At 34.1% G+C, this 14,939-nt stretch overlaps 1 protein-coding gene across 1 annotated transcript in view; it reads left to right on the top strand.

Annotated features, from left to right (window-relative positions):
* Nucleotides 1–12,699, top strand: part of CRISP2 (cysteine rich secretory protein 2) — a 15,956-nt gene extending 3,257 nt beyond the window's left edge. The window contains exons 2-7 of the mRNA XM_011354844.1: nucleotides 674–790; nucleotides 1,582–1,669; nucleotides 5,286–5,431; nucleotides 5,849–5,946; nucleotides 10,584–10,672; nucleotides 12,572–12,699. Of these exons, the coding sequence (XP_011353146.1) occupies nucleotides 674–790; nucleotides 1,582–1,669; nucleotides 5,286–5,431; nucleotides 5,849–5,946; nucleotides 10,584–10,672; nucleotides 12,572–12,699 (666 nt within the window). The remainder of the gene's footprint in view (nucleotides 1–673; nucleotides 791–1,581; nucleotides 1,670–5,285; nucleotides 5,432–5,848; nucleotides 5,947–10,583; nucleotides 10,673–12,571) is intronic.
* The last annotated feature ends 2,240 nt before the right edge of the window (nucleotides 12,700–14,939 follow it).

Genomic DNA, 14,939 nt, shown 5'->3' with positions numbered 1-14,939 from the left:
CTTGTTTAATACCTTAATTATATTTTTGTTACTAAAAGGAATAAAGTCAGCACTAGTCCATTAATTAGATGGCTTTGCTCTCCTCATACTGTTTTGGAGATTTGTTTAATATTGTAAAATTGTTTTTTGAGTGGCTCCATAAAATCCACCCACGATAAGAAGAGTAATTTTTCTAGAATATTGAAGGCACTTTTACTGGGCCTAAACATTCTTTTCTTAATTCATTTTAAATACATTCTTTCTCTAAATATAGATATCATGTCAGGTCAAAGTTCTCATTAAAGTCTAGGATGAATCTTGAGCTCTACCCTTATTCCTCCTGCTGCAACCTTATTAAATAAGAATGAATACGTTTTAATGTTCTTATTATCCAACTTTTTTATTATAAAATATTACCATTCATATGTCATATTAAAAGTTCCCTTGAAACTGGAAATTGGCATTTGTGGCCTCAAAGGATTTTTTAATTTGTCATGCCATGAATTACATCTGCATTCTCAAATCTTCAAATTACTTCTTTACTGTTTGTCAATGCTTAATTTTTGGCAATGCTTAACTAATATTGGCTTGAACTGAACACTTTTTAAAGTGATCTTTGTTCCCTTGAATTAACTTACTCTCGTATGCAATTTTCAAAAATGTTAAAAAATACCTCAACTTTATTTCTTTTTAGGATCCAGCCTTTACTGCTTTGTTAACCACTCAATCACAAGTCCAAAGAGAGATTGTAAATAAACACAATGAACTAAGGAAATCAGTCTCTCCACCTGCCAGCAACATGCTAAAGATGGTAAGAGGGAGTAATATCAAGAAAGTGGTGTGAACCAGTGGTGGTATGAGCAGGCAGCTGGTAACTGGCATCTTGTAAGTGCTTTGTGGCTTGGAAAGTTCTGCCTCTATTTTACTATTTCATTTGAACTGTGTCATGAGCAGAGCATAAGTTCTCAATTTTCCTTTATAATGGTTATGGTTAAATAACTTGTCAAGATTACAGGCCTATTAAGTTGAGAAGGCAGAATTAGAAGCTAAATCTTCAGACGTTAAATATGAAGCTGTTATATTTTTTGTTCACTATCCTTCCTAGTCTAAAAGAAAGAAATCCTCTTTCCTTCAAGATAAGTGCCATTTAGGGTAAATAGCCCAATTTCCAGGGCATAGTCCCTAAAAAACAAATATCTACCATAGGAATGCAATGGGCTGCAAATGGAATTGGAAATAATGTAGGTCAGCTTATTACTATTGAAATATAATACTTGAGATGTTGATCAGTATTTAGAGTAGCATCATTACTAAAAATCCTAGGTGTGGCTTCTGTGCTATCATAAATAGTCAGATATTATTGTATTAGATATTTCTCTCATTAGACACATTACCTATGGACTATCTTCTCATTGAAACTGGCACTGGGGGGAGAAAGACACACCAAAAAAAAGAAAAAAAGAAGATATTTTAATACCAGTGACAGATAATATATTTACAGAAGTTTTAAAGGAGTGCAAATCAATCTACCAATCAGATTATAATGCAAATGCTTTGTTGAAGTTGAATTTTTAAGTGTATTTTTTTTCTTCTGACATTTAGGAATGGAGCAGAGAAGCAACAGCAAATGCCCAAAAGTGGGCAAACAAGTGCACTTTAGAACACAGTAGTGCAGAAGACCGAAAAACTAGTATGTAAATTAGTAAATATTTATTGAACAAATGAACAAATAAAGTAACACTGGAAAATAAAATAGAACAGACCATTCTAGGGTGTTGCATTAAGAAGACATTTTGAATAAATGTTGCTTATACTTTTGTCTTTTTGAAATCACTGTATATAGAGAGATAATTATGATAAGTGCAATTTTATGTGTGTTGATTGTTTATGCTACACAGTTTCTCAAGCAGTATCTCATTTGTTCCTCTCAACCAGCTCATGAGTAAACAGGTCATGCATCACCATTTTCCAAGTTTTAAAAATTAGAAAACTAGAACATGGGAGGAAAGACTTAACCAAGAATACAACGTGAAGTACTAACATATATTGGAAAGATAACAAGGCTTTCTGATTTCTAACTCACTGCCCTTTTGTGATATTGTATAGCCATTTGGTGTTCTGAAATCTATTTATTTTGTATTTATAAAATATATTGAATTATGTTGAGTTGTTCCTAAACTTTGCTCTAAAAATATTTAACTTTTAATCAGGATGAATATTTGGGGTAAAAAAGTATAAAAAAATAGCAGAAAAGTATTTTATGTGGACTATGTGCTTATATGTATAGAATAATAAATTCAAAAACATGTCATAAGAACATATCAAGGATCAAAAAGCTATGAGGAAAAACATTTGTATGCATAAACTTTACATAAAATATTTATTTACATTATCAAACATGATATACATATAGGTAAGCTTGATTTGAAGGTAATGAATAATTTACCTGTGATTTCATTAGAACTATTATTCTTTATGTTGTTGATGCTAATGTTATAATAAAATCATGAAGAGAGTTGACTGTATTCAGTAGAAGATTGAAACAAATGGTCTTAAAGATCCAAGTCTACTGTTAGATGCTTAGTTTTTATTCTTCCTTATTAAAGGAGATAATAAATTTCAAGCCATCAAAATGTAAGTACTAAGAGAGGGCTTGAAAAATATAGGGAAAAGTTTCTGGGGTACAAGGCACTTCTTTATTATTTTTTTATTTAATGCTATTGTTTAAGAACACAACATGAGATCTACCCTCTTAACAAGTGTTTAAGTGTGTAATACACTATAGGTACAATGTTGTACAGAAGATCTCTACTGTACAAGAAGAGCTTGTTCATCATACTTACCTGAATTTTTTGCCATTGATTAGCAACTTTCCATTTCTCCTTCCTCCCAGCCATTCCACTCTTTAATTCTGTAAATGTGACTATTTTAGATACTTCACAAAAGTGGAATCATGCAGTAGCTTTCTTTGTATGACTTATTTCACTTAGCATAACATCATAAAGGTTCATCCATGTCACATGTTGCAAAATTTCTTCCTTTATTAAGGATGACTAATATACCATTGTATGTATATATCACATTCTGCTTATTCATTCATCTGTTGGTGGACATTTGGTTGTTCCTACATCTTGGCTATTGTGGATACTGCTGCAATGAACATCAGTTTGCTAATATCTCTTCAAGATCCTGATTTCAATTCTTTTGTATAATGCTCAATTCTTTTGTATAATGCTCAGAAGTGAAATCGCTGGGCCATTTGGTAGTTCTACTTTTAATTTTTTGAGGAACCTCTTTAGTGTTTTCCATAGCAGCTACACCATTTTGCATCGTCTCCAACAGTGTACTAGGATTTTACTTAGTACTCCACATTCTCACAATCATTTGTTGTCTTTTGTTTTTTGTTCATTTGTTTGTTTGTTTTATAATAGATATCCTGACAGGTATAAGATAGTACCTCATCGTAATTCTGATTTGCATTTCCCTGATGATTATCTTTTCATATACCTGTTGGCCATTTTTACATGGTCTTTGGAGAAATGTCTATTCAAGTCCATTGTGGTCAAAAAAGATGCTTAATTCCTCAGGCAGCCCCCAGAAATGATGGACTTTGGACATTCCATCCAATTCTTTTCCTCCCCAGGGAGAGTCTAGGAGCTGAGGTTTTTTGTTTGCTCACTCTGTGCTGGACTGGAAGGGAGAGACTATGGCAACTGCCAGCCCAAATTCCTGTGTCTTCACTAGCCCCAGGCTAGATTATGCTAGGTCTTGTTAGCATTCCCAGACAGGAAAGTTATAAGCCAGTCTTTGGGGCAGCTTCTGGAAATTTGTGGCATTGGATGCCCAGACCAACTCTTTCCCTCCCCAAGGAGAAGCAAGCAGTTATGGTTTTTGTCTGCTTGCTCTGTGCTGAGCTGGGAAGAAGAGCTATGGCATCTACTAAACCAAAGCACCTTCTCTGCTCTCCCCCAGGGGCTAAGACTGTGCCAAACCAACCAGAGCTCCAAGACTGGCAAGACAGGCCAGTTCTTTGGATAGCCCTGGAGAAACTGGAACATTGGACACTGATCAACTCTTTGCCTCCCAAAGGGGAAGCTGAGAGCTATTTTTGTATTTGCTTGCTCTGTGCTGAACCAGAAGCAGCAATTATGGTATCTACCAGTCCAAGCCACCATATCCATTCTCCCTTGGGTATCTAGCCTGTGCCTGACACTCAGAGCTCCAAGACCAGTAAGACAGAAGCCAGCCCTCTGGAGAGTCCCCTAGGAAAAGTTGAAATGCTGAACAAATGAACCAAGTCATTCCCTCCCCTGGGAGGACCTGGGAGCTTGGAAGTCTCTTCCTAATTATATGGCACATGAGGCATTGTACATGTGAAGAATTTAGCATGAATTTAGTCTCTTCCTAATTATAAGGCTTCTAGCAAGAGGGTATTCCAATCTCCCTACAGGCTTAAATGAGTCTGGTTTCATATTTTCCCAGTGTATGGGAGCCTTTCAATTAGCTTTTGGATTTCTCACAAGGGCAATTTTGTTCATGAACTGTTGTTGAATTGGTGTGTTTGTTGAGGGAAGGAAGCCTAGGGATTCCTACTCCACCATCTTGTTGATGTCACTCTCTGCAAGGTCCTTTTTGCTTAACTCTCTGAGGAGTATTTGACCTGGTGACATTCTGATTTGTAGAATTTAAAAAGATCCAAGTTTTTGAAAATTGTCATCCCTCCTGATGTTGGTTGCTTGATTGGGGTTCTTTTTTTTACACTTAAAACCTATATAATTTTATTAACCAATGTCATGATTGGGTTCTTAAAGATTGCCTATAAAGTTTTTTTCCCCACAGTTCACACAAAATTATAATCATAAACATTTTATTCAGGGTCCTATATGTGAAAAAAAACTCATAATATGGGAAAGAAGGGGAGAGAAAGAATAAAAGTTGGTTGCTGCCTTTCCAAGCTTACAATACAAAGCTGAGAGCACATGAGGCATTGTACATGAAAAAGAATGAAAAAGAATTTAGCATGAAAAAGAATGCATCTTGACAACCCCGAGGGAAAAAATTTTTAAAGAATAAGATCTTCTCAACCTATTCAAAGTTTTACATGTTGAGACCACCCTCGCTGTGCTAAGCATATCTGTCTTCTATTCAGTTTTATAGCTGAGAAGAAATAGAAGCACCTTTTTAATGTATTTAATCAATACTGGCAAATATAGTCACTATGAAAGGCAACATTCTTGTGTTCGTATAGTTGATTTCTTTTGCTATTGCATGCTTTACAGCTTTCCTCATGATCTGTTCCATCTTAGGTACAAAATGTGGTGAGAATCTCTATATGTCAAGTGACCCTACTGCCTGGTCAAATGCAATCCAAAACTGGTATGATGAGAGCCACAATTTTGTCTATGGCGTAGGACCAAAGAGTTCCAGTGCAGTAGTTGGACATTATACCCAGGTAAAGAGAACAAATAAAAATATTTCTGCCACAAGTGCTCTAATATAGAAAATTTCTCCAAATTATGAACAACTTTAGTGTTTAATTTGGGGAAAGGAGCCTGAGTAGGTATAATAGAGCCTTGGCAATTGGCTGATACTTCAAGTAGAAATATCATTTTTTTTCCATGGCCTGCAAAACTCTTGGTTGGGAAGTGCATTTTGTACTTTTCCAACATTATAAATGGATAAAGTAGTGAATGTACATGAAATTTTACCATTTTAAAAGTTTGTGACTTTGTATCAATAATTTAAATATTTCCATTAGATACACAGCTACAAACTATAGTAGTAACATTTTTTTTCAAGTTTTTATTTGCTATTTGTTTTTTAATTTTTTTTCCTCAATGTACTCATATATTCTCTTATGGATTTATAGGTTGTTTGGTATTCATCTTACCGTGTCGGATGTGGAATTGCCTATTGTCCCAATCAAGATAATCTAAAATACTACTATGTTTGCCAATATTGTCCTGCGTAAGTATACACTTTAGCGTTGAATGTCCATAATTCTATCTGCAATTTCATATTAAAAAATCTCATATATTAAACAAGCCAAAAAAAAATATTTCAGTAAAGAGAAGGCATAAATCTTTGAAAATGCTCTTTAAGGTAAGATACATTGAACTCATCAAAGAAAAGACCAAGTTCTTAGGTCCAAATATAAAATCTGAAGCTCTCTTTCTTCAATTATAAAGTGATATATTTTCTATTGCCTTTCCCTAGGGCTTAAGGTTATTCTTGTGTAGTGTGTATTTCTCTAGATTTGGTATCTTCAGTTTTCACTAATTTCACACTCTAGGAGGGTAGAAGCTTGATGGTTAAACAAGGGGTAGTAGTGGATTAGCAAATAGATGATGGCAAATTGTGATTTCAGGCTTTTCTGCTAAAATGTTCCCACTCCTGTTTATATAAAAACAACAACATTTTTATCATTAAAAATCCATTCTTTTGAGATTCAAAAGTTTTTCAAGAGATCTTTAATATATTTCAGAGTTCAGAAAAAGTTAACATCTTAAGTCTTTGTTTCTCTACAGTTTTCACACCAAAAAAAACTCGATTAACAACCTATCCATAAGGTCTTGATTTATAGCAGGAAACAAGCTGTTTTGTCAAGCAATGTTTGAAGTCGTCTACAATAAATCCTATGAATATACTGAAGATCTAATCTCAACATATCTGTCAGTCTTAATTTTTTTAGTGTTTGAAATTTCTTATGACTAGAGGCAGGGAAGCCCCCAAAACAAGTCTCCCACAGGATTTATTTTGAGATTATGGTTAACCTGGGGATATGGATCTCCTTTTTGAGAAGATTGACTTCCAAAGTCATTTTCCCACTTGCATCTATTAGAGTTTAGTAGAAAGAATTGGAAAGTCTTAGGAGAGTACACCCAAACTCACTGCCTCGCTGTGAGAGGGTAGGCATCTGAAGCCAGGCATCTGAAATGAGTATTGGAGTGAATAATAAGGAGAAGCAGAGGTGAGAAAACTTTCAGAACACTTTAATGTCTATTTTACAATTTTCCAAGGGCTCACATACATACAGCTATATTCTGTGTAGAGAGACTGAAATTCAAATGTATTGCCTTGGGCCATTAGCCCACTTGACACTATTGAAATCTGCACTTGCATGCATTTTCAAATTAATTAAATGACCAATACAATAATAATTATCAGTGAGTTACCAGTTAGTTCTTGTAAGGTGATTATATCCTGGATATTGGTGTTTATTCGAAACTTTTTTTAAAACTAATATTCTTTGTTTAATAAACAAAAATTTCTCACACGCTGCCTCTAGAATCTCACCAACTTTCCCCAGCTCTCCCTGCCCCCATACACATACACCATTAACTCCTTAAATATCACTATTCCTATATAGAAGTCTATGCGTATGCATGTGTACCTATATAATACTCATACAAAGATCCAAATTTTTGAAAATTATCATCCCTCCTGATGTTGGTTGCTTGATTGGGGTTCTTTTTTTTACACTTAAAACCTATATAATTTTATTAACCAATATCATGATTGGGTTCTTAAAGATTGCCTATAAAGTTTTTTTCCCCACAGTTCACACAAAATTATAATCATAAACATTTTATTCAGGGTCCTATATGTGAAAAAAACCTCATAATATGGGAAAGAAGGGGAGAGAAAGAATAAAAGTTGGTTGCTGCCTTTCCAAGCTTACAATACAAAGCTGAGAGCACATGAGGCATTGTACATGAAAAAGAATGAAAAAGAATTTAGCATGAAAAAGAATGCATCTTGACAACCCCGAGGGAAAAAATTTTTAAAGAATAAGATCTTCTCAACCTATTCAAAGTTTTACATGTTGAGACCACCCTCGCTGTGCTAAGCATATCTGTCTTCTATTCAGTTTTATAGCTGAGAAGAAATAGAAGCACCTTTTTAATGTATTTAATCAATACTGGCAAATATAGTCACTATGAAAGGCAACATTCTTGTGTTCGTATAGTTGATTTCTTTTGCTATTGCATGCTTTACAGCTTTCCTCATGATCTGTTCCATCTTAGGTACAAAATGTGGTGAGAATCTCTATATGTCAAGTGACCCTACTGCCTGGTCAAATGCAATCCAAAACTGGTATGATGAGAGCCACAATTTTGTCTATGGCGTAGGACCAAAGAGTTCCAGTGCAGTAGTTGGACATTATACCCAGGTAAAGAGAACAAATAAAAATATTTCTGCCACAAGTGCTCTAATATAGAAAATTTCTCCAAATTATGAACAACTTTAGTGTTTAATTTGGGGAAAGGAGCCTGAGTAGGTATAATAGAGCCTTGGCAATTGGCTGATACTTCAAGTAGAAATATCATTTTTTTTCCATGGCCTGCAAAACTCTTGGTTGGGAAGTGCATTTTGTACTTTTCCAACATTATAAATGGATAAAGTAGTGAATGTACATGAAATTTTACCATTTTAAAAGTTTGTGACTTTGTATCAATAATTTAAATATTTCCATTAGATACACAGCTACAAACTATAGTAGTAACATTTTTTTTCAAGTTTTTATTTGCTATTTGTTTTTTAATTTTTTTTCCTCAATGTACTCATATATTCTCTTATGGATTTATAGGTTGTTTGGTATTCATCTTACCGTGTCGGATGTGGAATTGCCTATTGTCCCAATCAAGATAATCTAAAATACTACTATGTTTGCCAATATTGTCCTGCGTAAGTATACACTTTAGCGTTGAATGTCCATAATTCTATCTGCAATTTCATATTAAAAAATCTCATATATTAAACAAGCCAAAAAAAAATATTTCAGTAAAGAGAAGGCATAAATCTTTGAAAATGCTCTTTAAGGTAAGATACATTGAACTCATCAAAGAAAAGACCAAGTTCTTAGGTCCAAATATAAAATCTGAAGCTCTCTTTCTTCAATTATAAAGTGATATATTTTCTATTGCCTTTCCCTAGGGCTTAAGGTTATTCTTGTGTAGTGTGTATTTCTCTAGATTTGGTATCTTCAGTTTTCACTAATTTCACACTCTAGGAGGGTAGAAGCTTGATGGTTAAACAAGGGGTAGTAGTGGATTAGCAAATAGATGATGGCAAATTGTGATTTCAGGCTTTTCTGCTAAAATGTTCCCACTCCTGTTTATATAAAAACAACAACATTTTTATCATTAAAAATCCATTCTTTTGAGATTCAAAAGTTTTTCAAGAGATCTTTAATATATTTCAGAGTTCAGAAAAAGTTAACATCTTAAGTCTTTGTTTCTCTACAGTTTTCACACCAAAAAAAACTCGATTAACAACCTATCCATAAGGTCTTGATTTATAGCAGGAAACAAGCTGTTTTGTCAAGCAATGTTTGAAGTCGTCTACAATAAATCCTATGAATATACTGAAGATCTAATCTCAACATATCTGTCAGTCTTAATTTTTTTAGTGTTTGAAATTTCTTATGACTAGAGGCAGGGAAGCCCCCAAAACAAGTCTCCCACAGGATTTATTTTGAGATTATGGTTAACCTGGGGATATGGATCTCCTTTTTGAGAAGATTGACTTCCAAAGTCATTTTCCCACTTGCATCTATTAGAGTTTAGTAGAAAGAATTGGAAAGTCTTAGGAGAGTACACCCAAACTCACTGCCTCGCTGTGAGAGGGTAGGCATCTGAAGCCAGGCATCTGAAATGAGTATTGGAGTGAATAATAAGGAGAAGCAGAGGTGAGAAAACTTTCAGAACACTTTAATGTCTATTTTACAATTTTCCAAGGGCTCACATACATACAGCTATATTCTGTGTAGAGAGACTGAAATTCAAATGTATTGCCTTGGGCCATTAGCCCACTTGACACTATTGAAATCTGCACTTGCATGCATTTTCAAATTAATTAAATGACCAATACAATAATAATTATCAGTGAGTTACCAGTTAGTTCTTGTAAGGTGATTATATCCTGGATATTGGTGTTTATTCGAAACTTTTTTTAAAACTAATATTCTTTGTTTAATAAACAAAAATTTCTCACACGCTGCCTCTAGAATCTCACCAACTTTCCCCAGCTCTCCCTGCCCCCATACACATACACCATTAACTCCTTAAATATCACTATTCCTATATAGAAGTCTATGCGTATGTGTGTGTACCTATATAATACTCATACTGTAGTTTTACTGTCCTTAGTCCATATTAAAGAAATTATGGTATTTTATCATCTTTCAAATATAAGATGATATTGTAACATCGAGTATTCTTTTTCTTACTGCAACTGCCTGCCCCCGGGAGTTTCTCCTGTCTCTCTAGGAAATATGCTCTACCCCTAGCCAGCACACTGGGGTATACTGACTTAACAATTTGAGTCTACTGTGAGATGAAGATAGTGTTGAAAATTTTAGAGTTTAGTTATTCAATTTAGTTATTCAACCTCCAAAATTATAGTCAAGGAGATGGGTCAATGTGTAAAGTTATTTTCTTAATTTGGAGTTTATCTGAATCACACATTGAGAATTATAATTTTTCAGTTTTGTTACATATCTGAAAAATTGAATAACTATATTTGGTGACTGATGCTACCCTTGAACTATAAATTAAACAGCCAAGTGAAAAATATTTGACATTATATATTTTAAATTTCAGTGGTAATAATGTGAGTAAAAAGAATACCCCTTACCAACAAGGAATACCCTGTGCCAGTTGCCCTGGTAACTGTGACAATGGACTATGCAGTAAGTTTGAAGTGATTAACCTGCTATTATAATAAAAAATTGATATTTTTTTCTTTTTGTATGTTAAGAAATTTCCTTAGGTTACCAATTTAAATGTCTTTATGCAAAAGAAAAGAGATTATTCAACAGTGTATGTGTTTAATCTTTTTATACACTTTAATAATCTACATGTTTTTGTAATGAAAAATACTATATGTAACATAATGAAACATATGTTGTCAGTATGTTTGTGGGACTATGAAGAGCTTACTAATAGTAACTATACATGTTTCTGGTAACTAGTTCAAAGTTAGTATTATTAGACCAAAGGAGGTATTTTGAAAGAATGAAATGTAGAAATATATAGATGTGAGATAAAATTATGGCTTGGTCTAGACAGACAAACAATGTTTCTTTTGTGCTAATGAGTTCATCATGCTGATTACCATGCTTTTTTGTAGTGTAATTGGAATCATAGCATTTGACTTAATGATCACTTTCCTTAAAATTTGAAAGTAGTTTTATGCATGTTTTTAATGACAATATCCAACCTGTATACAGTATTGGGTCATCGAACCCACAAACATATTGCTACAAAAGGAGAGAATGAAACAAATGTCATATTTATCATTTGTAAACACATCATAAAAAGATGTAAGAATAGCTATTTCCTCTGTTAGTTGATATACTTCTATTAAAGTTATGAACAATAGAGTTGGCCTATTCACTGAGATTTTTAAATGCATTCACTTTTAGTTAACATTCTTTCTGACTGAATTCTATAGGTATAATTCAGAATATTTATGGCATCAAAGTTATAAATCAACTAAAGGAGAAAAAAATTGAATATTAATATCTCTGCTGAACGCTATTTGCTAAGAAGCTTGGAATTTACCCTATTAGGGATAAGCAGTCCATTGAAAGAGTTTAAATGTAAGAGTGACAGAGTCAGAATCATGTTTTATAAAAAGCTTGCTAGCAATAGTATGTAGAAACAATTGGACAGAAGCCAGCTAGAAAACTTTGAAAAAATATGGGTTGAAAAACAAAAAGGATGTCTTTACTGCATCACTGGCAAAATAAAGGAAGAGAAATGGACTGAGTTGAGAGAAAAGAAGTAGAATAGCCAGTATTCATTACCTGTGCTGGTTGAGTGCTGGTCAGAAGTAGAAAAAGAGTTCAGATTGATTCAGTTTAAAGTGCTGAGTAGGAGAACCATTTCACTAAGATTGTGGAAGGCATACAGGGAGACAAAACTCAGGAATTGTGAGGGTTGTGGGTAGTATGAGTCTAGTTTGAGATCTGTTGAGTTTAAGGCCCCTGGGGAACACCCAAGAAGTATCAGAAGAAAAAAGGGCACATTATCACTGTTTTGCATCTTTATCTTTCCATAGAAATCACTTTCTCCAGGAAGAAAACATTGACATCTAAAGCAGTGCTGTCTAATAGTATGAAACGATGGAAATATTTTGTTAGCATCTGCCTTAAAATAGCCACTAATCACATGTGGCCTTTGAACACATGAAATGTGGCTAGTAAGATTAAGAAACTAAAATTTAAATTTTATCTAATTTAGAATAATTTAAATTTAAATAGCTGTATGTGGCTAGTGGCTCTCATATTAGACTCTGCAGGTGTAGAGAGATTTATTTATATTCATTTTACTGCCTTTGATAGGGAGAAAAGTAGGTCAATTCATTTTAGAAACATGTCACCATTTTCAAAATAAAAAAAGTGGTGGATTAATCAGTGAGCTCAACTGAGTAAACTATATGTCCCTCAAGAAGTAAAAGGCCCATCATAGAGTAAGAAAACTTGACTTTTTGTCCAATCCACCCTCCTATGCACTTTGAATGTATAAATTATTTTGCCGCTACTAAAGAAAATTATAAGGATATAACTAATCTGCTTTTGTTACAGCCAATAGTTGCGAGTATGAAGATCTCCTTAGTAACTGTGATTCCTTGAAGGCAACAGCTGGCTGTGACCATGAACTACTCAAAGAAAAGTGCAAGGCAACTTGCCAATGTGAAAACAAAATTTACTGAAATACTCATCATGCATTGTGCAAGAGTGAGTGGAGAAGGGCTGCATGATTTAATAGACACATAACAGAGCTGAAACTGTAGGCATGTTAGAAATTTGATTGTGAACAGTAATACCTCTTTTTCTCTTGGATCTTCACGCAAATCTCTTTCATAAATCGATTTATAAAAGCAGCGAAGTCCATGACGACAGCTTTGGGACTTCAATATACATTTGGTACTTTAAAGTTAATGAATTGAACCAAGTTGGGAATTTTTAAAGTTGTTTAACCACAGGACTTAGGTCACTAGAACTTCAAATTAAAATGAAGAATTACCTGTTTCCTGAAACAATATGCAAAAAATAAAAAAAAATTAACATCATTGTCATTTGTACTACATGATTTTTTACATAAATAAAGAATAAATACAAAGACTAACAGAAGTAATTAGCTTTTAAAATAAAGAACTTATCTAAGCAATCACATGGATGTGATTCTTGTGCAATATTTTACAGTATTCATAATTTTATCTCTAGCTAGATTCAGCCCACATAAACGATTATACAGAACAAAATATTTACCTATAAAATTAATCTTGATAACCAAAAAAAAAATGAGTCAGTTCTATTCTTATTTGCTTTTTGCTTTTTGACATTTTGATCTCCTCCCTACTGGCTTAGTTGATCTAAAAAAAAAATATTACCTAACAGCATATACAAATATACCTCCCTCCTCAAAAGAAAACAATAGTAATAAATACTTTAGAGAGATTTACCATTTATAAGTCTGCACATATTCTCATTTGAGACTGATAAAACAACAGGGTCAACAATGCTTTTTTTTTAAAAAAAAAAAGCAATAAAAATACTGAAGATTTGAACAGAGACTTCAAAGAATATATACAAATGGCAAGTGAGAATATAAAAAGATGTTCAACATCATTAGTCATTACAGAAATGCAAATTTAAAACACTGTGAGATACCAATATACAAGTAATAAAATGACTAGAATGAAAATGACTATACAAAGTGTTGATGAAGTTGTGGAGGAACTGGATCCATCATATACTCCTCTTAGGAATATAAAGTCATGCAATTGCTTTAGAACTCATGTCTTCAGATTCTTAAAAAGTTATATACCTATCATCTGATCAAGCCTTTCCATTTTTATGTACCCAGGAAAAAAACATATGTCCATTTGAAGACTTATATGTGAGCATCCATATAAGGTTTATTAGTAATAGCCGAAACCTAGAAATGTTTATTCACAGGTGGCTGGATAAACAAATTACAGTACATGCATATAATGGAGTACTACATGACAAATAAGAAAATGAACTATTCATATTCTCAACAATGTTGATGAATCTCAAAATAATTAAACTGAGTGAAAAAAGACAGAAGTATACATACTGTGTGATTCCATTTATATAAAACTAGAAAATGCAAACTATATTGACAGAAAGCAGATCAGACTTCATTTATAAATTATACTCATTTACAAAATGAGTATAATTATTATATGCATTGCATAAGGAATTTGGTAAAATTTAATGATAAAGGTAAGCAGTTAAAATAACATTGTTGGTTTGAAGAGTGATATCGGCAAATGGTGGCATAAGAATTTCTAGCACTCATCTTCCACTCAAAACCATAATTTTGAACAATCTGCATGCAAAAATACCTTCACCAGAGCCAAGAATTTCAGGTAAGGGATTACAGCAACTGGGCGAAGCATAGAAATAAATAAGAAAAGACACACCGAGGAGGGAAGGAAAGATAGATTCACACTATTCTCATTCCTGTCTCCCAATCCTGGGCAGTCCATTGCAGAGAGAAATACCTTTTCTGTGGGAAAATTGGAGTGAAGTAAGTGCCTGACTTCATCATAGACCTCAGAGCCAGCCCACCCCAGAACCAGGCCAACTCCTGCAGCCCTGCAGGGGTCCCTGCAGGGTTCTATAAACCCAGGCCCCCAAGTCACCCTGTGCCTGTGGGCTCCAGAGACCCTCTGCAGCTCCCCAGTGACCCCAGGCAGCTCCTATGGCTCCAGGCTCCTGGCAGGCTCCTGTGATCTCAGGTTCTTAATCCACCCTGGCACCAGTCGGCTCCCATAGCACCAGGCTTCCAGTGGGTTCCCATGAACTCAGGCTCCCAGCATACATTAGCACCAGACAGCTCCCAAGGCCTAGGCAGTTCCTGTGGCAAAAGGCTCCAGGCCTTGTCTTCAAGGAGTGCATTCACATGGTCTCCTTGCCTTCA

This window comes from Pteropus vampyrus, unplaced genomic scaffold (genome assembly GCF_000151845.1).
Source record: "Pteropus vampyrus isolate Shadow unplaced genomic scaffold, Pvam_2.0 Scaffold18, whole genome shotgun sequence".
Taxonomy (NCBI): Eukaryota; Metazoa; Chordata; class Mammalia; order Chiroptera; family Pteropodidae; genus Pteropus; species Pteropus vampyrus.
This window is presented reverse-complemented; position numbering and strand designations above follow the sequence as displayed.